Raw genomic sequence first — 27,013 nt, 5'->3', positions numbered from 1 at the left:
CCCAGTAGGCCAGTGGCAGAGTTGGGACTAGAACTCACACACTTATCTTCTAGGCCACACTACCTTCCTTGATCCCCCCTGTAACCGTACAGACTCACCCCTGCAGCGCCTCCTGCTGGTACCTTCTGGGAATTAGCTCTCCAGCCATCAGAGTGCCCTCTGGCAGTACACCCCACAGTTTCAGGGTCATCCCTCCCGGGGAACCCCCCACCCACGATCCATGCCTCACCTAAGTCGTAGGCTACTGCTAGTCACCAACTAGCCCCGTCCCATGAGGCAGACTGCAGTATAAGCCACTCATCATAGGCAAGGCTGGGTTTGGACCTGCTGCCTCTACCTATAGCAGAGCTGCCCCTTTGCAGCCTAGTGGGCCCTTACTTCAGCCTGCAGCCTGAGGTTCTGCTAGACTGGAGGTCCCCAGCTCCCTGGCCCTTCCCCAGCACTGCTCCACCCTCGGTACCTTCCTCAGCTCCCCAGGCAGCCTAGTCCCTCCCTCTCCAAAGGCTAGAGAGAGAGAAAGAGAGTGTGCTTCTAGCCCACTGCCATCTTATAAGGGTCAGCTGAGGCTGCTTCCCCACTCAGCCTGGGGACTGCTTGCTCCCAGCCATTGCCCTCTTCAGGGCTGTTTTAAGCCCTTTAAGACTAGAGTGGGTGACCACTCCGCTACACCCCCACAATCATCGCTGTTGCAGCTATCCTGGTAAGGCTGGATTGTAAAAGAAGCCTGCTGTTATTGTCACAGCCTGTGGAAATACCAGCAATTCCTTGCAGAACCGACAATTTCCAAGATGCAGGTGATATAACTTCTATGTCCACATTTTGCATCATAGTGCCAATGAAAAAAACATCACCATCATTGTAACCTTTAAACTCCTTTTTGATGCTACTGCTGGCCAGTTCCTGGCAGGAGAATAAAAAGGGAGCCTAACATTTTATTTTTTTAAATTGCAACCACTGGACATTGAATCATGCAATAAGGGTTGTGACGCCTGACGTACATGCCATAGGTTCTGATCCCGCATTGCCTTCAGTGGGGTTTCACATAGGCACAGGGATCTGCCTATGCAGAGCTTGTTGCTCGACAGGGGCTGTCGTTACAACTATATTTTGTGATGAACTCCAACAATTTCTAACTTTTTTATGTTATTAAAGCATAATTTTAAAACTCCTATTTCCAAACCTGCTTTACAAGCAGAGACAATAAAAAAGAGCTATAGTTTAATTAAGTAATCATAGAATCATAGATTATTAGGATTGGAAGGGACCAACCCTAATAAAATACATAAACTCTGCTTTAAAATACATGTTAGCCAAGTTTTTAAAATCTTTTTGGAATTAAAATGCACTTCAGTGCTTGCATTTGCGATATATCCATTCTTCTGGAGTCTTGGAGACACTCAGTAACTGTGCATGCACTTGTGTGCTAATCAATGCTTATATCTGCAGCTAAGATATTCTTTTCTCCTTTCAATTAGCACTTATAATAAGATGTGGGCAGAAGCCCAAGAAGCCCTCAACGGTCTGCTCCAGAGGGAGATAGAAGATAAGTCCCTAAAGCCACAGAAGGATCGCATAACAGTGTTCCAGACTTTAGCCACCTTCTACATCAAATATGTGCAAATTTTCTGTAACTTGGAGACTGTCTATGACCAGATCGTTCACCCACAAAAACGATTAGTGATTCGGCAAGTGCTGGAGGGAGTGATGGGCCGTATCCTGGAGCTGAAGAATGAAATGGTGGAGCTGGAGAACTCAGAGTTTCATTACTTTGATGATATCCTGCAAGATCTTAAGCTGTCCCCTGTAGGTATACTTTTATCATAAACAAGTTAGGAATATATTTTATATATTCTATAGTCTAATGTAAATCTGTTGATGTCACTGAATCTATGCTGATTTACTCTATCTGAGTATCTAGCCTAGTATTTACCAGAAAGTCAATACTATTTAACTGTACTGGGCTAAATTCTCTGTTGGTGTAAATTGGCAGAGCACCATTTATTTCAATGATACTGCCCCAATTTACATCAGCAGAGAAGTTGGCCTAGTATATGCTCACTAGTTTACTGCATAGTCACTATTTATGGTATTTGTGTTAAAAATAACTATACAGAATATATTCTACAGTGAGCCTTTCACACCGGAGCAAGCTTTTAAAAATGGGTCAGTTTGATCAAGATGTTATATTTCAGTATGTCTGTAATGCTGCCAAAGATGTATAGTTTTTAATAAAGGTGATCTCCTTTATGTCTGACTTGTTCTACTTGGTCCTAAAGTGAACTCATGCTAGAATAAGTCAGCTTCTATGTTAATAATGGTAGCATTGCAAATCCACCCTGATTTTACTGTAGGATCACATAGGATGGTCCACTCAGGACCAAGCCACAGCCAATATCAGACTGCAGTTTCATTTGCCTTTTGCATCAAGGTGAATCAGTTTGACCTCATGACTCTCTCAGAGGTTACAAATAAAACTAGGTGGGGAATAGACTGGCCCCATGGTTAGTTCTCCACATTGCAACCTGAGAAACTTTAGTCTGCCCTCTCATTGCAAGGCAGGAAGGGGCTGGGACCACATTCAGTGTCTAGGGAAAAGGATTGCCTTGTAATAACCCTTCTATCCAATTTAGGAGCAGCTGTCTGAAGGACATTCCAACTAAACCTCAACCCTAGTAAATATAGTAGAACCTCAAAGTTATGGACACCTTGGGAATGGAGGTTGTCCATAACGCTGAAATGTTCGTAACTCTGAACAAAGCGCAGCTCGAGATCCAGCAGCTAACACGCCAGGCCAGGATTCAGTTCCCTACTCAACCCCAGCATGAATTTGCAAGCGTGTTCCCCTCTAGGCGGGGGCGGGGGTGAAAACAGCATGTCCCACTGCCAGCTGGGAGGCTGGGGGTAAAAACAATGCACCCTCCACCCGGTGAGGAGGAGAGGGGTAAAAGCTGCGCAGACCCCCCAGTGCTGCTCCTGTTCTGCAGCCCAGATGTGCCTACCTTTAAGAAGCAATACAGGCACAATACAGTACTTACTTTTTTGTGTTGTTTTGTGTCTCTGCTGCTGCCTGATTGGTTACTTCTGGTTTCACATGGTGTCGGTCAGTCCATAACTCTAGTGCTCGTATCTCTGAGGTTCTACTGTATGGCGATAATATGGATCCTTGAAGGTCGAGGGTATTAAAAAACAGATGAGAAATAATGGTGATTTGACTGATAATTCCTTTTGTTTCTGACAACTCTACCTGTTGTCAAAGTTGGGTACTGTAGGTAACAGCTTCTCTAATGAAAAAGTAAACAAAGTTATTGTTTAAATAATTACTATTTCCTGGATCCTGGTTATAATGTGAAAGAAATTGCCTAGTGGTATCTTAATATATTATAAAATTAGTTCTTCAGTTTTTAGAAATGAAACGTATTGCGGCTTTTAACTGATTTTGACTTATAAATGTGTATAGTACAGTGATTGCCACTTATTTCAATCAACCATCTTTCTGCTATTTTATTCATAGCAGAGAACTATTTTGACCAGCAGAATACATATTCAAGAATAAGTTGTACTTGCCATTATGGAGTGCTAGTGATAGCTTACTCTTGGAAGAATTGCCTCTATTCATAAGCAATGTTCTAACAATCAATTGTGCTACTCAGTAGTGCCTTGGCTTCTACTAATTCATAGATCTTTTGGGGCTTCTTCTTTCTCTGCATGTCTCTCAAAGAAGCCCTCTTCTTTCACTTCTCTGCATCAGGGAGTAATACTGTAAGAAAACAAGCAATGGAAATGTGAGACAGTTGTGATTTTTATCATCGAATCGTAGAATCATAGAATATCAGGGTTGGAAGGGACCTCAGGAGGTCATCTAGTCCAACCCCCTGCTCAAAGCAGGACCAATCCACAACTAAATCATCCCAGCCAGGGCATTCTCAAGCCTGACCTTAAAAACCTCTAAGGAAGGAGATTCCACCACCTCCCTAGGTAACCCATTCCAGTGCTCCACCACCCTCCTAGTGAAAAAGTTTTTCCTAATATCCAACCTAAACTTCCCCCACTGCAACTTGAGACCATTACTCCTTGTTCTGTCATCTGGTATCACTGAGAACAGTCTAGATCCATCCTCTTTGGAACCCCCTTTCAGGTAGTTGAAAGCAGCTATCAAATCCCCCCTCATTCTTCTCTTCTGCAGACTAAACAATCCCAGTTCCCTCAGCCTCTCCTCATAAGTCATGTTTTGTTCCCCTCCGCTGGACTCTTTCCAATTTTTCCACATCCTTTTTATAGCATGAGGCCCAAAACGGAACACAGTACTCCAGATGAGGCCTCATCAATGTCAAATAGAGGGGAATGATCACGTCCCTCGATCTGCTGGCAATGCCCCTACTGATAAAGTCCAAATTACAGTTAGCCTTCTTGGTAACAAGGGCACACTGTCAACTCATATCCAGCATCTCCTCCACTGTAACCCCTAGGTCCTATTCTTCAGAACTGCTTCCTAGCCATTCGGTCTCTAGTCTCTAACAGTGCATGGGATTCTTCCGTCCAAAGTGCAGGACTCTGCACTTGTCCTTGTTGAACCTCATCAGATTTATTTTGGCCCAGTCCTCTAACTTGTCTAGGTCCCTCTGTATCCTATCCCTACCCTCCAGCATATCTACCACTCCTCCCAGTTTAGTGTTATCTGCAAACTTGCTGAGAGTGCAGTCCACACAATCCTCCAGATCATTAATGAAGACACTAAACAAAACCAGCCGCAGGACCAACCCTTAGGGCACTCCGCTTGATATCGGCTGCCAACTAGACATGGAGCCTTTGATCACTACCCGCTGAACCCGATGATCTAGCCAGCTTTCTATCCACCTTATAGTCCATTCATCCAGCCCATACTTCTTTAACTTGCTGGCAAGAATATTGTGGGAGACTGTATCAAAAGTTTTGCTAAATAATAACATATCCACTGCTTTCTCGTCATCCACAGAGCCAGTTATCTCGTCATAGAAGGTTATGACGTGCCCTTGGTGACTCTATGCTGTCTGTTCCTGAACACTTTCCTCTCCTCTAAGTGCTTCAGGATTGATTCCTTGAGGACCTACTCCATGATTTTTCCAGGGACTGAGGTGAGGCTGACTGGCCTGTAGTTCCCCGGATCCTCCTTCTTCCCTTTTTTAAAGATGGGCACTACATTAGCCACTTTCCAGTCATCTAGGACCTCCCCCAATCGCCAGGAGTTTTGAAAGATAATGGCCAATAGCTCCGCAATCACATCCACCAGCTCCTTTAGCACCCTCAGAAGTAGCGCATCCGGCCCCATGGACTTGTGCTCATCCAGCTTTTCTAAATAGTCCCGAACCACTTCTTTCTCCACAGAAGGCTGGTCACCTCCTCCCAATGCTGTGCTGCCTAGTGCAGCAGTCTGGGAGCTGACCTTGTTTGTGAAGATAGAGGCAAAAAAAGATATTGAATACATTAGCTTTTTCTACATCCTCTGTCACTAGGTTGCCTCCCTCATTCAGTAAGGGGCCCACACTTTCTTTGACTTTCTTCTTGTTGCTAACATACCTGAAGAAACCCTTCTTGTTACTCTTAACATCTCTTGCTAGCTGCAACTCCAACTGTGATTTGGCCTTTCTGAGATCACTCCTGCATGCCTGAGCAATATTTTTATACTCCTCTCTGGTCATTTGTCCAATCTTCCACTTCTTGTAAGCTTCTTTTTTGTGTCTAAGATCAGCAAGGATTTCACTGTTAAGCCAAGCTGGTCGCCTGTCATATTTACTATTCTTTCTACACATCGGGATGGTTTGTTCCTGCAACCCCAACAAGGATTCTTTAAAATACAGCCAGCTCTCCTGGACTGCTTTCCCCCTCATGTTATTCTCCCAGGGGATACTGCCCATCAGTTCCCTGATGGAGTCAAAGTCTGCTTTTCTGAAGTCCAGGGTCCATATTCTGCTGTTCTCCTTTCTTTCTTGTGTCAGGATCCTGAACTTGACCATCTCATGCTCACATACTCATCTTATGATCAGAGGCAGCTCCAGGCCCCAGCACACCAAGCACGTGTTTAGGGCGGCAAGCCATGGGGGATGCTCTGCCAGCGCTGCTTGCCTGCGAAGGGTCCGCTGGTCCCGCGGCTTCGGCAGACCTCCCACAGGCATGCCTACAGCCACCCCTGCTTATGATACAAGTGAGTAAAGGCAGACTCTTGGCTAGACATTTCCAATCATTCTTGATTCTGAGAGGTGATTAGATACAACAAGGATAGCCACCTTAGAAATACTGAAGAGGCTAGATAATTAATCTAGTCTTAATTCCTTGTAATAATAACAATGCAATACAGTTGATTTGTTTTCCAAGATGTTGATTAAATAATGTGGGAGGATCATACTAATGAGGTTATTAAATTCAGAGGAAATCACTGCCTGTACATTTTTATATACCAGCAAACTCTGAAATGTTCAAAATAGTTGCTAATTTTTTTATTTGTAATTGCACAATTTAAAAAAAATTCTGTGGAAACCTGTATGAAACCAGGTGGGGATGATTCAGAAACTGGATTGATTTTTTGTTGTTGATTTAGACCTTGAGTAATTGCAAAGTAATAGCACAGCAGCTGTTACATAGGTCAAGTCACACAACACTCCTGGAAGTTCAAGAATCTTTAGGCCAACTTAATTAATCTGTAAAGGAAAGGTGTTAAGGTAATAAGCAACATGGTTTTAAATACAGCTCTAACAGTGTCCCATGAATATTTCTCTCCCCTAGGAACACATAGAAATCCCTATCCCAAGGTATTTCATTAAGGAGAAGGTGAAGGTGCTGAGAGAGAGGGAGAAAATCCTTGCTCAGATTTTAATGAATTCTGGATTGCAAGACATCAAACCGGTTAGTATACCAGGGGCACTGTAATTATCCAGTCATCTGCCTACCCTTTTATCTTGTAACTGAACATGTTTTCACACATATGAGTGAAGCAGATACATTTTCCCCATACCAATCTATAATGAAACATTGAAGTGAGAAATATTTTTGTAGTATATATTTAATCAAACTGCATTGACAGGTGAATCACAACTGGAAAGAGCTGTAATGTACATTTCTACCAGGAATGAATGTCTTCAATCTGAGCAATATTAACAATGGTAACTCTGCAAAATAATCTGTCTTCATTTTATCCTGTGAAAGTAATAGAAGGGCAGCATTATGGCCCCAGTTCAGCAGGGTACTTAAGCATGTGGCTAACTTTTATTGCGCAAGTAGTCCCACTGATTTCAGCTTAGGTACATGCTTAAGTACTGTGCTGAGTCAGGGTCCATAACAAGAACAGAAATCACAGTTAAGATTGCATAAGTATCATAGAATATCAGGGTTGGAAGGGACCTCAGGAGGTCATCTAGTCCAATCCCCTACTCAAAGTATTAGCATTCTAACCTCCCATTTTCAATTGTTGATAATATTCTGAAAAAATGCTGTGATCTTTTCTGTACATCTATGCAGCTGCAATAGCTAGGAGAAGAAAACTGGAATTTGGCATCGAGATAATCCTTAGAGAGGAGAAGTGTCTTTGAACAGTCTGCTGAAAACTGTTTTTGAGCAGAAGGAGTTAAGACTCTGACTTTGCTGTATATGTGCAGTACTCTTTGGAAGCTTTTCTCCCTTCTAAAGTGCACAGGTGTGCACGCATGTCTGGCTAGCTTAGATTCATAGACTTTATGGCCATAAGAGATCACTATGATAATGTAATCTGAGTTCCTACAACAGCCAGGCCATAGAATTTCACCCTGTGGTGGAGGAAATTATTCTTCCTTACTACATACGTGAGACTATCAACACCAATAATTTGTGGTTGAACTAATCTGGACAGTGAAAATAAGGAGTTGAGCGAGGGCTCCTGTGCATTTCATAATGAGCTAACAAAAATGTTCATATGCAGAGCCTTAGTCTCAATCCATTCACATCTAAAAGTGTGTTTGCCCACCTGTGCTCTGCCCACTTTCCTCACCAGGAGTGACCTATTAAGGATGAATCTGCCCAGTGTGGAGCCAGATTACATGTCAGTGAGGACTTTACACATTTGTACTCTAGTGTAACTGTAGGACAGTTCTTTCTTGACATGCTACCACCATGTGAGGCATGTAAAGCTGAATAAATAATCTTTTTTATTAACACAGTTTGTATATGTGCTCTGTGCTCTACTTCCAGTTAATTCTGTCTACTGATTTCCTATGCTTAACTACAGGCACTGAGGTTGTTGTTGAGTCTTCTGCACTTCCGTATGCATCATAGTGAACCATATACATTCAGGAAATTCTAGCTGTCTGCTAACAGGCTTCTGTATTCCCATATGCATGTAACAAAAAACTGTTCCAGAGCATGCATTAAAAATTAAATAGCTCAGCAGGGGACTTTTATAGATATCATTCTTGTGTATTCATAGATTGTGTATTTTTCCTTGTAGGGAAAACCAAGTTTAAAATTTAGTACATTGAGCTCAGTTCAATATTTGTATACAGAACTGTATCCAATTAAGGGTGTCAATAACAGGAGAGGAAAAGAGATTCTGCCTTTCTGGCAGGTGAACTCTAAACCTCATGGGCATATCCAGAAGCCCCTAGCTCCAGAATTTAGGAGGAAAATAAGAAGAAGCTAGAGAGGTCTATTAGTTTAATAGAATTTAGCCATACTGATATTTAGGCTTACTTCTCAAACAAAATAAAAATTATAAGTTCTTTGTTACATAAACTACAGTAAGAATGATTCTTACTTTTTACCCCTATGTCATCAGGAACTCCTTGCCCCCTCAAAATTGAACCTTATCAAAGGGTGTGATGATTATAGAAGTGGCATGTCTGGTTCACTTTCTCCTTAAAATGCTTTCCAGGTTAAAATTAAGATCCTGGTACAATGATCAAAATGCCAAACTGTCAAAAGTAAAATTAAGTGGTCCTGAGATATGGGTTTCACCCTTTCTGCGTTGGGGCTACCTTTGTCTTGGATGGATTCCACTAAGATATTATTAGTTATTCAATTTTCCAACTAACATAGAGTTAACAAAAGACACATCTGAATTTTCAAAATGATTCAAGAAAATAACTTTGATGATCTACATGTTCTGATAACATTTATCTGTTTGTTTTTCACCGTACCACAGAAGAAATATGTAAAGCCGTTTCCTCTAGAGGAAGTCATTAGAGTAATCCAGATTTCGGAGAGGGCTCGGCAGGGTCGCCTAAGGGCTACATTCATGAAGCAAATCTACCTGGAAGAAAAGAGAGAAAGACAAGCCAGACTTCAGGGAGTAAAAGGTCCAAATTTGGATGCTGCTGCACTTCATATTCAAAAGGTGAGTTTTGTTTCTGTCAGAACAGCGCTGGAAGAATTGTCAATGCTTTTTGTTCACAAAAGCAGCTTGAGAAGAAATGAACCTCGTGATACAGAACATTCTGAACTGGCATTAGCCTAATTGTGTAGCTAGTTGGAACCCCATCACGTGGGCCATTCCAAACAAGATTGGGCACTAGAAATGAAACTAAAGGGGCCGCAAAGAATTCTGTGGCACCTTATAGACTAACAGACGTTTTGGAGCATGAGCTTTCGTGGGTGAATACCCACTTCGTCAAATGCATGTAGTGGAAATTTCCAGGGGCAGGTATATATATATATGCAAGCAAACTAGAGATCATGAGGTTAGTTCAATCAGGGAGGATGAGGCCCTGTTCTAGCAGCTGAGGTGTGAAAACCAAGGGAGGAGAAACTGGTTCTGTAGTTGGCAAGCCATTCACAGTCTTTGTTTAATCCTAAACTGATGGTGTCAAATTTGCAGATGAACTGACGCTCAGCAGTTTCTCTTTGAAGTCTGGTCCTGAAGTTTTTTTACTGCAGGATGGCTACCTTGAGGTCTGCTATAGTGTGGCCAGGGAGGTTGAAGTGTTCTCCTACAGGTTTTTTTATATTGCCATTCCTAATATCTGATTTGTATCCATTTATCCTTTTCCGTAAAGACTGTCCAGTTTGGCCGAAGTACATAGCAGAGGGGCATTGCTGGCATATGATGGCATATTACATTGGTGGACGTGCAGGTGAATGAACCGGTGATGGTTAGGTCCTGTGATGGTGTTGCTGGTGTAGATATGTGGGCAGAGTTGGCATCGAGGTTTGTTGCATGGATTGGTTCCTGAGCTAGAGTTTCTATGGTGCGGTGTGCAGTTACTGGTGAGAATATGCTTCAGGTTGGCAGGTTGTCTGTGGGCAAGGAATGGCCTGCCACCCAAGGCCTGTGAAAGTGTGGGGTCATTGTCCAGGATGGGTTGTAGATCCCTGATGATGCGTTGGAGGGGTTTTAGCTGGGGATTGTATGTGATGGCCAGTGGAGTCCTGTTGGTTTCTTTCTTGGGTTTGTCTTGCAGTAGGAGGCTTCTGGGTACACGTCTGGCTCTGTTGATCTGTTTCCTTATTTCCTCGTGTGGGTACTGTAGTTTTGAGAATGTTTGGTGGAGATTTTGTAGGTATTGGTCTCTGTCTGAGGGGTTAGAGCAGATGCAGTTGTACCTCAGTGCTTGACTGTAGACAATGGATCATGTGATGTGCCCGGGATGGAAGCTGGAGGCATGAAGGTAGGCGTAGCAGTCGGTAGGTTTTCGGTATAGGGTGGTGGTAATGTGACCATCATTTATTTTGAAGGGAACAGTCCTGCCGGGGCAGTCCTCTGATTTCAGTGGCCCAACCTGTCCTCTCTGATCCGCACCCCAAGATCCAAGTGTATCATTGGGGATTCATGTGTTTGAGGAGTAAAACTTGCTGCTCTCTCTGGAACAAAAGAGAGTTTGTCCCCAAATAGAAAAAAGCAACCCTGCAAAAACTGAGACAGTGTAGTCAGTGTGGGGTTGAGAGGCAGGCCATTGCTAGCTAGGATCCACATGGTGAATACTCCTGTGTGTTGACAGGATCACAGAGCTCAGTGAGAGCAGGAATGGACCCTAGATCTAAACAAGCTTTCAACAATTATGCTTTTAACATGTGCTGGGAGGAGGGGGAAGAGCAGACTTCAGAATTTGTTTAAAATAATACCGCAGATGGCAACCTGTTCAGGAGTAATTGCTTCAATTGTATATTCTGGTTTTCCTTCCTCTATTTGTTTTTTCCTGTGCCTGCTGCAGTAAAGGAAGCAGTAACAAGGCCCATTTATCTCATTAGAGTCATGTTTACAATTCAGGTTTGGCGTGGATTTACCCAATGGAAGAAAACAGTGAAAATGAGAGAAGAGGAAATGATATTTCTGGGGATGGTAAGTTTTGCTTCCCAAAGAAAATGAAGTGCATTCAAGATTGTATTCTGTTTTCCCTTTGGATTATTGTAATTTAACAGTAGGGAAAAACAAGCAATTCATTTTCTAAAACTCTCCACCTATTTTAAAGAGGTCTTTAAGACCAAAGAACTCATGAAATGACTGATGATGTGGCAGTAGGACAGTCTCACTTCTGCTATAAACTCTTGTGATATACATTAGTGCCATATCTACTGCAGATGTGGAAACAGACAGACTTTGCTCCAGGATTTGGGGAATATGAGCCAGGCGTGGCAGAGCAAGGTACTCACATTAGTCGGTCTTCTGTTGATAATGCGTCAGGACTCAAGATGTTTTATTCCTGAAACAGAGTTGAACCTGTCAAGTCTTCTCCACACACCATTTTGCAGGCCCACTCCCATTGTGTGTGTGGTTCGGGAGAGGAGTAAAAAGTTGCCAAATAAATATATCCCCTAGGCCCACGTAGGGGAGAAGAGGCAAAACAGCGCCTCAGAGCACCTGGAATGGGGAGTCAAAAGAGGAAAATAGACATACACAGTGGTCTTTTAGACCAGGAGTGGTGGAGAATAGAAGGAAAGCCTAGGTGAGTTTCTCCCTCTCCCATAATCAGGGAAGGTAAACCATCTCCTCCCTGCAGGAATAGGAAGGTATATGTTTCACTCAACCTCTCCATGCCTCTGCTATCGAGCTTCTCCAAGCAGCTGGAAGCAGCATCTTATTCTACATAAGTCTGGTCTGTGGGCAGATGGGAAGAGTCAGAGAAGGAGAGGGCAGGAAGGAAAGCCATTCCCTTCATTCCCTGGAAACTCAACAAAATTCCATATTGCAAATTTGATCTGTCCTTAGAAGCAACAACCGGTGCCCAGTAGCCTATGCATCTTTTCGGTGCCGAATGTAAGTGTGGAATAAATTATAGTGCTGCCAGCAGCTAGCTGGGAGAGGCCTCTCCCCATATCTTTCCAGCTGTCATCTGTTCCCTCAAATGCATTTGTCCTGGCCCTCTCCACTCTGTAGTATTTATGTGATATGACACAGTATAGGTGCCACACCCTCCAGGTCCCCTTATCTACTACAACAATGCGCTGTTGGTACTGTGTTCAAATAGCAGCCTTCTACAGTACTGCTCTTACAGTAATGTTCATTCTCATCATGTATTTTGTTAGATGTATGCATGACTTTTGTATTCGAGAGCTATTAAAATATTATTTTAAAAAATAAAAAATCAATCCATCTTTGAAACATACCTTCTGCTTCCCCCAAAACATAGGTTGGACAATTTTCTTATCCAACAGTGAAATTATACTTAGCCAGGTCATTGCTTTATGAAAACTAATTCTACTCCCAAAAACATACAGAAAAAGAGTGTTACTTAAGAATGTTCTTCAAAACCTAACCTACTGAAAGAATCTGAATTGCCCTAAGCCATTGGTTCTCAACCTTTTCCTTTCAGAGGGCCTCTCCCCCCCCCCCCCCGACACATACACGCTATAAAAACTGCATGCCCCAGCTGTGTCACAACTGTTTTTCTGCATATAAAAGCCAGGGCTGGCACTGAGGGGTAGCAAGCAGGGCAGTTGTGAGGGGCGCACGCCACAAGGGGCATTGTGAAGCTAAGTTGCTCAGGCTTTGACTTCAGCCCCAGGTGGTGGGGCACAGGGTCCGAGGCTGCAGTCTTGTGCAGTGGAGCTTTAGCTTCCTGCCTTGGACCATAGAAAGTCTAATTCAGGCCATGCTTGGTGGACCCCCTGAAACTTCTCATGGCCCCCCAGGAGACCGCAGACCCCTGTTGAAAACCAGTGCCCTAAGCCAGTGGTTCTCAACGAGGGGTACACGTATGGCTGGGGGTACACAGAAGTCTTCCAGAGGGTACATCAACTGATCTAGATATTTGCCCAATATTACAACAGGCTACATAAAAAGCACTAGCAAAATCAGTACAAACTAAAATTTCATACAGACAATGACTTGTTTATACTGCTCTATATACTATACCCTGAAATTTAAGAACAATATTTATATTCCATTTCATTTATTTTATAATTATATGGTAAAATGAGAAAGTCAGCACTTTTTCAGTACTAGTGTGCTGTGACACGTTTGTATTTTTATGTCTGATTGTATAAGCAAGTAGTTTCTAAGTGAGGTGTAACTTGAGAGGAATCTAGTCTCTAGAAGATGACGGAGGAATGGAGGTCACAGCTGTGACTGGGTATACAGCTGAATCCTCTTTTCACTGTGGCCTGCACACGGATAATGGGTGTGAAGACAGCAAATTTATTGTACCCTATGGGAAAAACTATACATTCATGGGGAGAAGAAGGCTTAAAACCTAACACAACACCCAGATTCTTCACTTTCTGACCGGTTTTTAGGAGCAATGGAATTGATGTTTGCAATTCTGCACTCAGCAGAGGCATTATTTGACATGAAATATCTAATCAAGGGAGATGGGGGAAATGAAAACTGCTTTGTCTTCCAATGCTTTCATAGTTCGGATTTGTGTTTTTCCTGCATTTTTTATGCCACATTCCCATCTACGGCCTCTAAAGAAAACAAGTGGGACATAGGCATCAATTCACATTGATGAATCTGCAGAGAGCTCCAAAGGTCAAGCTCCTTTGATGTATGATCATGTCAGCCCTCTAAAAAATGATCACAGGTCTTCATGGGTAAACATGCTGAATTTGCTTTTCTAATACTTTAAGACTTAGATAAATTAGAAGACTTGGCCATCTATTATTTTAAGCCCATCATAAACCAGTCAGGACTCGTACTGGAAGAAATATACATTCACTTTAAATTATCTTAAAATTATTTATAAAGCACTGTAATTTACATGGGGCTTTGCAGAAGGAGTTGAAAAACTAAAAATTATTAATAATGCCTTTTGGGCCATTCAGTTATATGGACCTAACAAGAATATACACAAAGAAGATGATCCAAGAGCCATCTAACTGCCTCTGAATTAACAGTGCTCGTGCAATTTGCTGTCAGCGCTTATGTCGCCTTGCTGACAGACATACTTTTTGTCTGTTTTCTTGAGTTTGAGTCTATTTCTTATTTTACTTGATGACAGAGTAGAAGTCCATGTTCCAGAGATTTTTCTTGGCTCTAGTACAAAGTCTTCTTGTTATTATTTTATTTATTAGAGCTTAATTACAGAAACAGCATGATTGCCTCAGCTCGTTTTTCTAAATCTCAGATAAATCATGATCTGAAAAACCTGCTTCATTTGTAAAAAGACGCAGGCCTGACCGGGAACACATATATCTTTATAACTGTCTCCTGACTTGCTTCCTGGTCTTCCTCATATTCCTGTGTATTAGCAGCTCCACAGATAATTCAGCAGTCAACATTACATTCTAAATTCTATGTTTAACCCACTCTGATTTTGGCATGATAATCAGGATAATTAGATTGTCCAGAAAATGTACATGCCTCATCCAGAAGAAACCTTTATTTTCTTCCTCCAGCCATGTTAAAGTTACAGGCCAGATTTTTTTAAAACTAGTAGCTAATTTCTCTTGTTTACCTATAACTCAAGAATAGCATAGTGTTAAGACTTCAGTCACCAGGGAGCAGATTCATCAGTGTGCTGTGATTGGTTTGTGTTGGTCCAGTGATCCAAAGCAGCCATAAACCTAGCTTAGCTGGCTGGCTAACCCGTGATTATAGCTGCTTTGTTTCACTAAAGTGGTGCAAAGCACAATGATGAAACTGGACTCTGTTCTTTTGCTAACACAGGTGTGCCTTCCGTTGAAATCAATGGGAGCTGTGCCCAGATTCTGTGAGGCGCTATGTGTCTCTGAAAGTCATCGAGAGTTGAGGGTCTCCAACATATCTGTGAAGATTCTCATCTCCTAATAGGACTGATCCTTAAGTGAGGATATATTGGGCTCCCCCTGTACTTAGTAGTCTCAAGACACAGGCTAGCTTTCAGGAAAATCTGTTAACATAAAAATTATTAAAGATTATTTGCAAATTGACTTATTCTACACAAGCCTGATCCATGGGAAGAGAGGAGGAGTCAGAGAAGGAGAGGGCAGGAAGGAAAGCCAAAGTACACACCCTGGAAACTCAACAAACTTCCATGCTGCAAATTTGATCAGTCTTTGGTAGCAGCAACTGGTGCTCAATAGCCTATGCATCTTGTCAATAGAGAATATAAGTGTGGAGTAGCTGAATAGGCACCCAGGGACTATTTGAAACCAGAGTTGATGTGTGGATTTCCCTATGGATTGCATGAAATGAACGTCTCAATCCTGCAGGGTGCTGAGCACGCTGGCCCCAATCTGGGAAAACTCTTCAACACGTTTTTAACTTCAAGCACAAGAAGTCAGTCCCACTGAAGTTAAGCACTTCACAAGCTTAAGTGATTTTCAGGACTGAGGCCTTATTTGTTGGACATGGACATATTTATATGTACTGTTGTGCTCTGCTAGGTCACTTTGACAGTGTCCTTTTATACAATCATTTATGCTCCCATCCAAAGGGAGTCTACAGCACAATATATGCTAATACATAGCTTTCCCATATACCTTTAGAGGATTTTTTTCCTCCTTTCATGTGGATTTTCAAATGAAAGACATTACGTGCTCTTCAGTAAATAACTATGTTCTCCCCTCCTTACCTCTTCTAAACATACCCTAATTTAGGCATATTGGCTTGGGAAAGGGTTATATTTCTATCTGAGAAAACAGTCTGGAATCTCCAAACATTGTTTTACCCTTTGAATTCCTAATAAATATATAACATTTCAGCCAGTCCAAAAAAAAAAATCAGTATTCCCCAGAATAGCCTTCTGAGTAAACATTGGAGGCTCTAGCTAAATAAATAATTAGATTGAATATTGCAAACTCTCTAAATAAGTAGCGCATAAAATAATTCTCTAGCTCCTGAAGTGGATAAACAGGATAGCTGAAGGGTTCCCCAAAGTCTGTTTTTATTAAACCTAAATCTAAAATGCTATTTTGGCTTGATTTATAGCCTATGTTATGTTTGAGAAGTCAGCACAAAGGGGGGGTTGTATTATTTCCCCATAGTATGTGTGCAAAATCTGAAAAGTATTATCCTAGATTTAATCTGATTTTTTAATGTGTTTAGTGTCAAACTTGTAGATATTGGAAAGCAACATAGAGTCATCTGCGTTATTTTCTGCTGTTGCTCCTTCTTTTTATGAAATTGTGCTAATATTTAAACAATTGGCTTTTACAATCAAAAACATGCATTATCATCTTTAGTAAAAGAAGTTTGGCAGCACGCCCAGGATTAATATCTGAAATAAATACAACCAGGACTGTAGAAAATAACATCATTATGAATAAAAATAAGGTGTTTTTTTTAAATTCCACACCAAATGTAATATTCCTTTTATCTTTTTAATAAGTACTGTGAGTTTCATGATATAAACTCAGTCATTTTCAATATTTTTCTGCCAAGGCCTCCTACAACAAATAAATACCATTGTTTGAATGCATGTGACAATGACTTTAATTGGCAAAGCTATTGGAGTGGATCATATAGTGGGAAGCTTTAATGAATGTAATACACTTCGCTTTGTGATTCCATTTTGTACCTAATTTGGGACTTCAGTCATATAAATTTATATGGTGCTTCAAGGCTACCACTATTTGTATTTTGCTAAAATTGGAGATCTATGAACAAACGCTTAGTAAGATAAGACACTAGTTTAAAATCTATTCTCCATTCCTCCAAACAAAATATATTGAGAAATATAGAAAAACCCTAAATAACCAATGACACTTGTTAAAAGAATTTCCAGACAACCAAAGTTTAAAATTCAATAGAATAACGACATGAGAAAAGAACAGAATTCTAGAGGGCTGAATCATGAACTCCTTTACTCTAATTAATAAGCAGTTACACATGTAGTCTCATTTACTTCAGTGGAACTGTACATATGAGTAAAGGCATCTGGCTCTGCATAAATATATATTCTGCTGAGAAATATATATTCTGCTACCAAAGTGTATTATAAAACAATATAAGTGTGGAGTAGCTGTATAGGCTCCCAGGGACTATTTGAAACCAGGGTTGGTGTGTGGATTTCACTATGGATTGCATAAGATGCACGGCTCAGTCCTGCAGGGTTACTAGTTTAATGGATATTTGTTGTACACAACTCTGTTTAAAGAAAACAATTTGGAGAAAATTATCCAAAAGAGAATCCATACAGCAGAAATCCCACAAAAATGTATGGTTTGGGTTTGAGGTCTTCAAAAAGAGTCCAAGATACTGTGTCCCGAGCAAAATACCTGATAATAAAAATAAAGTAAAGTTACCTTTCAGGCACCATAGTCCTAAAATATGAAATCAAATAAAATGTCTTTATTTACTGAAATTAAGACTATTTTCCCCTCTTAAATGTAATCTTAATGGAACAATTGAAGAGCAGTTAGTTACACAGCATGGGGCATTCTCGATGCAGAACTATAGCCTCAAGCATGTTCAGCCCGCCTGCATACCTCTAAGTGCTTTATAATGAACAACAAAGCAGTCTGTGCTGGAAAGAGCTGTTGAGCTGACTAAGCATAAAGAATGAGACTTTTCCACCTTGAGATGGTGGTCTGTATAAGCGAATCCTCAAGCGAAAAAAAAACCCACCATTGGGTGAGCTTTCATCATGTTGGTTTACCTTGAAAAATTCAGGGAAGTTCCACTGTTAGGCTTTGTCTTTTCATAAAATCTAAATTCTCTTTAGAAAACACAAAGAACACAACAGCAAGCAGCTCGCTCAGTGTACTTGTGACTGATGAGTTGGAAAAACATTCTTTTAGACAAATGTCCATTTTGCCTTATTAATTTAAACAAGGATTTTAAAGACAAAGCCCATCAAACATTAGATAAGCATTTTAAGTTAATGGACCATGTAGTCCTATTTTCCCACAAACTCAGGAAGCTTCATATTATGTCCTATTTTTACAGCAACATCAATTATTAATATGTATACTTTTACTGACAAAGGACCTCACTAAAAATGTGAGTTTCGTTATCCAGTTCTGGGTCATTAACTATGGAAAGCTTGTAAATATAATGGTTTATTCACATGGGAAGCCTTCATTAAGATGCATTATTCTATAGCTGATGTGGCTATAGTGCATTATTGAATTCACTATCTCCATCTAATATTTGTAATTTGTTTTTAAATGAGTTGCTGTTTATAAGGCGAGTTAACAAATTTGAATTTTGCATGGCCAGAGAAATTTCTTTAAGATGGAAAAATGCTTCTGCCCCCAAGGAAAAGCTATTTATTAGTGTCTGACTACAGAATACCTCCCTAGGAGTCAAAAGCAGCCACATTAAAAGAATTCAGAGAAACAACATAGAAAAGAAATTGGCTTTTGTTTTTAATATGCATTAAGTGTATAGATGATATCTATGAAAACATTCAGTATTCTGGGGACTGTCCATGGAATATTGATCTGGAATATTGTTTGGTAGTATTCAAAGATTGTCATCTGAATGCTGTAGTAGCTGTGGTTGTTTGAAGTCATGTTGTCTTGGAGGACAGCCACTACCAAAACAGGGCAATCCCTCCATCAGGTTAATGTTTATTTTCCCCAGCATCCTTGGACACTCTGTGTGTAGGTCATGCCTCATGTCTCCTTTGTAGTTCCCTGAATATCTCCCTCTTTGAAAGCAGTATGCAAAGAAAATTCAGCAGGGCTGATGGGTTCTCTAGGTGCTCCGTCATCTCCAAGGTCGGTGAGACCTATAGGGTGGGATTTAGGAACCATATGTAGGCCCCAACTTTTGAAAATAGGTTTCTTGATACTACCTCAAACAAGTGACACTTAAGATGACATAAAAAATGAAACTGTCAGTGTAAAGAGAACAGCCTAAGGTCCACAGAAACAGAGCTCCAGTAATGTACCGTCTTACTGGCTTTGTTCCTTTGTAAAGCAAGAGGGCAGAAAAATTATTCTCGAATTCACAAATGTACCATCATTGGCAATGTTCAGCTCATTTTTCCTTTCATTTCATTTCAATTTGAGAAGGTCAGAGATCCTGTTTAAAGATTTTGTTTTAAAAGTAGAGTAAATTTTTGTAACTAGTATAAAAAACCAACATACTATATACACACTCAGCACCGTTTCCTTGTGTAGTCTGTCATTTTCCTTTGTTAGTTGTCTGAGTCTTCCACAAAGCAAGAGTAAAAGAAAAACCCTTTTTAAAGAAAGTAGGGAAATATGATTGTAAATGCACAAAAAACTGGCGGTTGAACTCAGGAACCAAGATCGTGTATCTGATATAAAACTATAGTGATTGTTTTTTATTTTTTAAATTCACTAATGTTAAGTTGACACTGTTCTTTTTAATTGACCCAAGTTTTGAGGTTTCTAACACTTCTCTTGGGAGACTATTCATAACCTAGTAAGTCTCGATGCCAGGAGTTTTTTCCTTCATGTTCAGCTTTAATTTTCTTCTATTTCATCCCTTCATCCTTAGTTGTACCCTATCAACTAATTTCTTTTCTTCATTGTTTATATCCTTCACCTATTGGTAAACTTATTGTTGTGTCATCATTGTGATTAGTACTTAGATACCAAGATTAAATGAACTTTATATAGATTATGTCTCAATTTTACTTATTGCTTAGCCAACGTGTACATAACAAGCTCTTTCCACCCCTTTCCTCATGTGTCAATCCCTTTCCCTGCTAGTCATAGACCTAAGTTGATATATTGCTCTGTGTGAATATTCTTTGTGGTCCTTCTGCTAGTTTCTATATTTAAGCCAATCTGAATTTATTTTGAAAGATCCTGAGACATACTACTGGGGCTAATTCACCCTGTGCTTTATCCCTCCCCCCCCTTTTTCCCCCCTCAGTATAATTCCATTGATTTCAATAGGAGTAACCCAATGGTGAAGCAGGTCTATTTTATGTATGTAACATTTTACTAAAAGCCAAAGATGCATCACATGATTTTTAAATTGCAGTTCATCACTCTCCTCATTTTCCTTGAGAACAGAAGTCATCTTGTATTTCTTACATGTGTAAACCTCGTGGCCTTCACTCACGGGCAGAATCATAACATGTGTGCCACATCAGCCTGCCATGAATCCTTCAGTAGTCATTTATCCTAGCTCCTGTTGCTTCTCATTTCAGAATCTCTCTCCCACTTCTCTTCTGTAATTCTTGCTTATCTGGTCTTTCATATTTGAGTTAGCTCCATTTTCTCCACGATGGAAACAATCAAGCAGCAACATGTCATATCAACAGCTGCCTCTTTCCCTATTTAAGTACACCATTTTCACATGAGTAATTACTGTAATTTAATTTAGGAAATATTAAGAAAAGAAAGGAAGGAATTTGGATTGATGGGTATAGAGTATACATAACATCTAATGAAAGTAAATTTTATAATATTTCCCCTTTTTTCTTTCATTTATTATCAAGACGTACAGAGGATGCTCACACTCTCCTTGGTACAAGTGGCACATATTGTTACTTTCTAATAAAATAGTACCCTAAGAATTAACAAGAGATAACACAGAATAGTCTCTGCAGCAAGAAGCAGCCACAGCCGATCTCCCTGTCACTGGCTGCCCTTTGTATTAGTAAAGTAGGAAATTTCCCGCTGTCCACCTCTTGCCAGTTCATGAACTAACTTGGCCACTGGCTCTGCCAGGGCCTAGCCAGCTGGTTTAGGCTATATGCTAACACACAGTCCTCATAAAGAGAGATACTGAGTTGCCCCAGGTCAGAAAAAATGTGTGTGTGGTTCTCTCTCTCTCTCTCCTCTCAAATCCCTATGCTCAGAGAACCCCACTCTGCTCATTGGGAAATATCTAACCTTAGCCCCAGACCCCACCATTCATGCGGTTCACACCTCCAACTATTTTCCACTCACCCGCCCACTTCTCTCTCCTTCCACCTTTCTTCTCTCCACTCATGGATGGAAAGAACTTTGAAACATAAACAATGATTCCAAATAAAATTACCTCTAGGGAGGGTCCCACCAGAATCTCCTTTTCGAAAGGCACCCTCCAACAACCCACTCTGTTGTACCACAACAGTACCTGTAAGCTTGTCTAGTCACAGAAACAATTATGGCAATATATAAGGGCAGGGTGCAGTAGGGTAGAGTTTTGCTGGTCTAGCTACACAGTACCAGGCCTGATGTTATTTCACAGGCCAATATTTCTACTCATGTAGGTTGCCTTTGAGAACAACATAGGGAACTGATCTGATAGGAGCATCTAAGAAAGAATCTCATCCTAGAATTTCTTTAAATTCAAGCAGATAGAAAAGTTCTGGCACTGTTTAAGAGGGAATAACGTCAACAGTCAGAGCAAGATCTGGGAGATAGAAGTCCTGGGTTCTCCTTTTGGCACTGTAAAGGGGCAAGTACTTAGAAAGTTGCAAAATACCTACTGCAAAGGGGTACTCTCGTGTTTAATGTTTATAAAGGACACTGGGATTCTTAGACAAAAAGACACAAGTGTAAATAATTACTGGTATTAATATTTATTGCAAAGTATTTTATGAGGATTGCTGAATGTAGATGGGATGGTTTGGCTACTCTGGAAGCTCTGAGAATTAACCCAAGGCAATATCTTCTGAAGACACTATTGGGTACAGAATATATCAAACTGCATCCCAAGAGCACACTGCTGCTCTAGTTTTCTTGTGCGTATTTGCTCATTGACTGATTTTGTCCATTTCGTTTCTGTATCATTTTATTGTAAGTCACCTGAGTATGGTCCAGCTACAGGAAAAATGGTTAACTACTGTCCTGAATCAGGGCCTAAGATGATCACACCTCTAACATAGCATAAAATTCATTTTATATATTCTGAAACTAAAGTTTGCTTGGTACTTGTTGGGCATCTTTTCTGTCTGATATGTGTTAGTAATCACTGGAATCTGGTCCAACACTGAAGAGAACCATCTAAATGAAACTAAACAGAAGCTGGCCAGTCCTATGGTAGAGGGCTCACTCTTTCTTTCTTGTAGGTATTCTCTAGGACTGTGATTTTCAGTGAAGTGATATACAATGGTAGAACAAGCAGAATGCAGACCCTGATCCTAAAGCTTGTCTAAGTCAATTAAAAGATTCCCATTAATTTCAAGTCAGATTGGGAGACACTCTGCAGAGTGGGGCACTTGCTTGTTTGAACTACAGTAAAAGGTGGTTCTCTGTGACTTAAGTCTTTAAATCATGATTTGAGGGCAACAGTAACTCAGCCAGAGGTTACGAGCCTATTACAGGAGTGAGTGGTGAGGTTCCCTTGCCTGCGCTGTGCAGGAGGTCAGACTAGGTGATTATGATGGTCCCTTCTGACCTTAAAGTGTATGAGTCAATGGCCTTTGGCTCAGATCCTTGAAATAAGTTTGGATTTGTGGGGTTTGGGTACAATTACAAATGATGTCAGGGGAAAGTACATGAGTTAGATTTACTCAGAGTGGCACAGAAGATAAGTTGAACTAAATCAGTTTTAAATATATTATCTTTACCCTCCAAGTTGGAAAATACTGACTGACACAGAAAGAACACATTTTCAGTTTATAAATGATCACACAACGGAAAATACAACCTAGTAAAGTTTTAACTCAACACCACAGATGGTGTTTTTCATATTTCTTTGATTGCACAAATGAAAGACTCATTTGTATCTATCCTAAAATGCATATATAAAAGCAATCAGAAAGCTGAACTTATTTATTTATTTTTGTAACACTTTATTCTGACTTCTAAGCACCTAAAGCTCTCATTGGCAGGATTATCTAACCATGGGAAATCTGGGGAATTCCTTTTTTATCACAGTGTTTAGATTTTTATTTATGAAGTTATGTTTTACTCAAGGGAAGTGGATTTCCTAAAGGAGTTTTACCATCTGCCACAGAATACCAGGAAACAACTGACCAAACAGTGCATATAAAACATTTTAACTGAACAAATTAAAAACAATGCTGTCTAATTAAAAAGAACCACTCGGAAATCCAAACATTTGAAAATTCAATTAAAAAAATATCTGGCACCCTTCTGACATGGATAAAGTTGGCATTTGCTGCACAGCAGTCTTCTCACCTGTCTCATTGAGATCCCAGGATCCCACGCTAGAAGGATTGTTTTTGTACATAACAATTTTGTTAATTAAGGTTGAAACACTAACAATAGACCATTGTGTGCATCCAGGGTGGGTTTTTTCTCTCCTTTTTTTAATTTCTCACACATAAAACAAGGCTTAGATAACATGAGTATCAACCCAGCATTCCAACCTACATTAAGTTTCTTTAATTTGTACCTTTTATTTTGAACCTCATTCTCCCTTTTCATTTTCAGAACCCACCTCCTCAGTTCCAGAGGATAAGTGCTTCAGTAGCACGTGCCCAGAATGTGGAAACCAAGAGGTGTGAGGTCCAGGGGAGGCATGAGACTGAGTACGAGAAAGCTCTGGTATCCATCAAGACCCATCTGAGAGAAATAGAAGGTCCTGACATCAAGGAAAGTCTTCAGGATCAGATCCGCCAGTGGTTCATTGAGTGCTGGTGAGAAGAAAGAAAATACTTGCACTATAGCAATTGCATTTGCCTTAGAGGGCCTGATTCTGCCAGCATTATTCTGAGTAGCATCTTTAGTTCCAATTGGACTACTCATAGAGGAAGGACTACTTGAGGTGAGCAAGGATCACAGAATCAGGCAGGGAGATTAAAATTCAGGAGATGTTTAAATTCCACTTTAGTTTGTGTCCTAGCTTTGTGTCTACATCTGAATACTTACAAGCTGTGAGGTAATGCTTCCTGTTCAAATGTATAGGAGATGAGAGGAATTGTCAAGCCTCCCATCAGACAAAGGAAGTGGGATTTGCCATAGTGGAACAAATAACTGGTACTTAGGTCCCTTTTCCAGCCACTGGCAGTGTCCAATAGCTAGTGTGAAAATCCCACAGGGGGCCTGATACTCCAAACACTTAAACACGTATATAATTTTACTTGTGTGTATTCCTATTGCGTTCAGTGGAACTTAGCACATGAGTAAAGTTAAGCACCTATGTAAATGTGTGGAAGCTCAGACCACTGATACATATGGACTTCTGAGCACGTTCATCTTGGGCCTGGTCTACACTACGTGTTTAAACCAAATTTATCAGCATTAAACCGATTTAACCCTGCACTCGTCCACACAACGAGGCCCTTTATATTGATATAACAGGCTCTTTAAACCAATTTCTGTACTCCTCTCCGACGAGAGGAGTAGCGCTGAAATCGGTATTGCCATGTTGGATTAGGGTTAGTGTGGCCGCAAATCGACGGTATTGGCCTCAGGGCGGTATCCCACCGTGCACCATTGTGACTGCTCTGGAAAGCAATCTGAACTCAGATGCACTGGCCAGGTAGACAGGAAAAGCCCCGCGAACTTTTGAATCTCATTTTGTGTTTGCCCAGCGTGGAACTCTGATCAGCACGGGTGGCGATGCAGTCCCAAATCCAAAAAGAGCTCCAGCATGGACCGTACGGGAGATACTGGATCTGGTCGCTGTATGGGGAGACAAATCTGTTCTATCAGAGCTCCTTACAGAAGACGAAATGACAAAGCATTTGAAAAAATCTCCACGCTATGATAGACAGAAGCCACAGCACAGTCCTGTGTGACAAGCGTAACGGAAAGCCAAAGAATCAAATGGACGCTCATGGAGGGAGGGAGGGGGTACTGAGGACTCCAGCTATCCCACAGTCCCCACTGTCTCCGAAAAGCATTTGCATTCTTGGCTGAGCTCCCAATGCCTGTAGGGTCAAACACATTGTCCAAGGTGGTTCAGGGTATATCTCATCAATTTACACCACCCCCCTGTGAAAGAAAAGGGGAAAAAATCGTTTCTTGACTTTTTTCAATGTCACCGTATGTCTACTGCATGCTGCTGGTAGACGCGGTGCTGCGGCATTGAACAGCAGCATCCTCTCCCCTCCCCTCCCCTCCCCGGTGGCAGACGGTACAGTCAAAATAACTGATAGCCATCCTCATCATCTTGTGAGTGCTCCTGGCTGGCCTTGGTGAGGTTGGCCGGGGGCACCTGGGTAAAAATAGGAATGACTCCCGGTCATTCCCGGCAGATGGTACAGAATGGCTGGTAACCGTCTTCATCATAGCAATTGGGGGCTGAGCTCCATCAGCCCCCCCCTTTCATGTCTAAAGAAAAGATTCTGTACTGCCTGAACTATCATAGCAGTGGGAGGCTGGGCTCCTCTCCCCTGCCACCGTTTACTGTCCTGCCTGGACTATCATAGCAGCTGGAGGCTGCCTCCCCCTCATTTTATCTCACTAAAAAGTCAGTGTTTCTTATTCCTGCATTCTTTATTACTTCGTCACACAAATGGGGGGACACTGCAACGGTAGCCCAGAAGGGTTGGGGGAGGAGGGAAGCAACGGGTGGGGTTGTTGCAGGGGCACCCCCTAGAATGGCATGCAGCTCATCATTTCTGTGGGATCTGGCATGGAGCAGCTGTGCTCTCTGGTTCTCTGGTACACTGGTTCTCTAGTACACTTGCCGCATATTCTAGGCAGGACTGACTCTATTTTTAGATAAAACATAAAGGAGGGAATGACCCGGAGAGTCATTCCCATTTTTGTCTTTGCGCTCCCGGCCGACCTCAGCGAAGGCCAGCCAGAAGCACCCATGATAGCAGCAGATGGTACAGAATGAAATGACTGATAACCGTAATCTCATCACCAATTTACAATGGCATGGCAGACTCTACAATAGGGATGGTAACCGTCTCTGCTACCTAGCAAAGACAAATGAATGCTGCTGTGTAGCACTGCAGTACCACCTCTATCAGCAGCATCCAGTACACATACGGTGACAGTGACAAAAGGCAAAACGGGTTCCATGGTTGCCATGCTATGGCATATGCCGGGGCAATCCAGGGAAAAAGAGCGCAAAATGATTGTCTGCCGTTGCTTTCATGGAAGAAGGAATGAGTGATGACATTTACCCAGAATCACCTGCGACACTGTTTTTGCACCATCATGCACTGGTATCTCAACCCAGAATTCCAAGGGGCGGGGGAGACTGCGGGAACTATGGGATAGCTACGGGATAGCTACCCACAGTGCAACGCTCCATAAATCGACACTAGCCTCGGTACATGGACGCACACCACCGAATTATTGTGCTTTGTGTGGCCGAGTGCACTCGACTTTACACAATCTGTTTTAAAAACTTGTTTATGTAAAATCGGAATAATCCTGTAGTGTAGACATACTCTTAGGCACATATTCTTTAGTTGATGAAATTCTAGATGTTCAGCTCGAACATGGTATTATTGTTGTGAAGTAGCATAATAAGGAAATACAGATTGCTTGCAAAATACTACTAATCTGCAAACAATCTTTGAGATCTGTTAACTAAAAGAAAATTGAGATTCAGATGGCAAATCCAGGGTTTTATCAGTCGAGTTTCAACTGCTTTGCACACTTGTTCATGATTACTGTGTGTTTTGCCATTTTGGTTGTTTGCCCAATTTACGTGACAGATGATAGTTTGACTTCAGGACTTGTGTCATCTACATTCCTGGTTCCTATTTTGCTTTTTTGATTGTACCTCCCTACAATGAGCCTTCATGTGGTACTCAACTGTCACAAATACAGGCAGTCCTCAACTGTACAACATTCGAGTTACCAGAAAAGGCATTTACAATCCTTCTACATTGACACCCTGATTCAGCTTATGACTATAGGTTTCAAGTTT

The 27,013-nt window shown here is 41.2% G+C and overlaps 1 protein-coding gene across 2 annotated transcripts in view; it reads left to right on the top strand.

Annotated features, from left to right (window-relative positions):
* IQCA1 (IQ motif containing with AAA domain 1) overlaps positions 1-27,013 on the top strand; it is a 155,990-nt gene that overhangs the window by 14,136 nt on the left and 114,841 nt on the right. For both annotated transcript variants that reach the window (XM_030580167.1, XM_030580166.1), the window contains exons 2-6: positions 1,476-1,803; positions 6,757-6,876; positions 9,143-9,334; positions 11,204-11,275; positions 23,608-23,813. In XM_030580167.1, the coding sequence (XP_030436027.1) occupies positions 1,476-1,803; positions 6,757-6,876; positions 9,143-9,334; positions 11,204-11,275; positions 23,608-23,813 (918 nt within the window). The remainder of the gene's footprint in view (positions 1-1,475; positions 1,804-6,756; positions 6,877-9,142; positions 9,335-11,203; positions 11,276-23,607; positions 23,814-27,013) is intronic.

The sequence above is a fragment of the Gopherus evgoodei genome, chromosome 11 (assembly GCF_007399415.2).
Source record: "Gopherus evgoodei ecotype Sinaloan lineage chromosome 11, rGopEvg1_v1.p, whole genome shotgun sequence".
Classification (NCBI taxonomy): Eukaryota; Metazoa; Chordata; order Testudines; family Testudinidae; genus Gopherus; species Gopherus evgoodei.
This window is presented reverse-complemented; position numbering and strand designations above follow the sequence as displayed.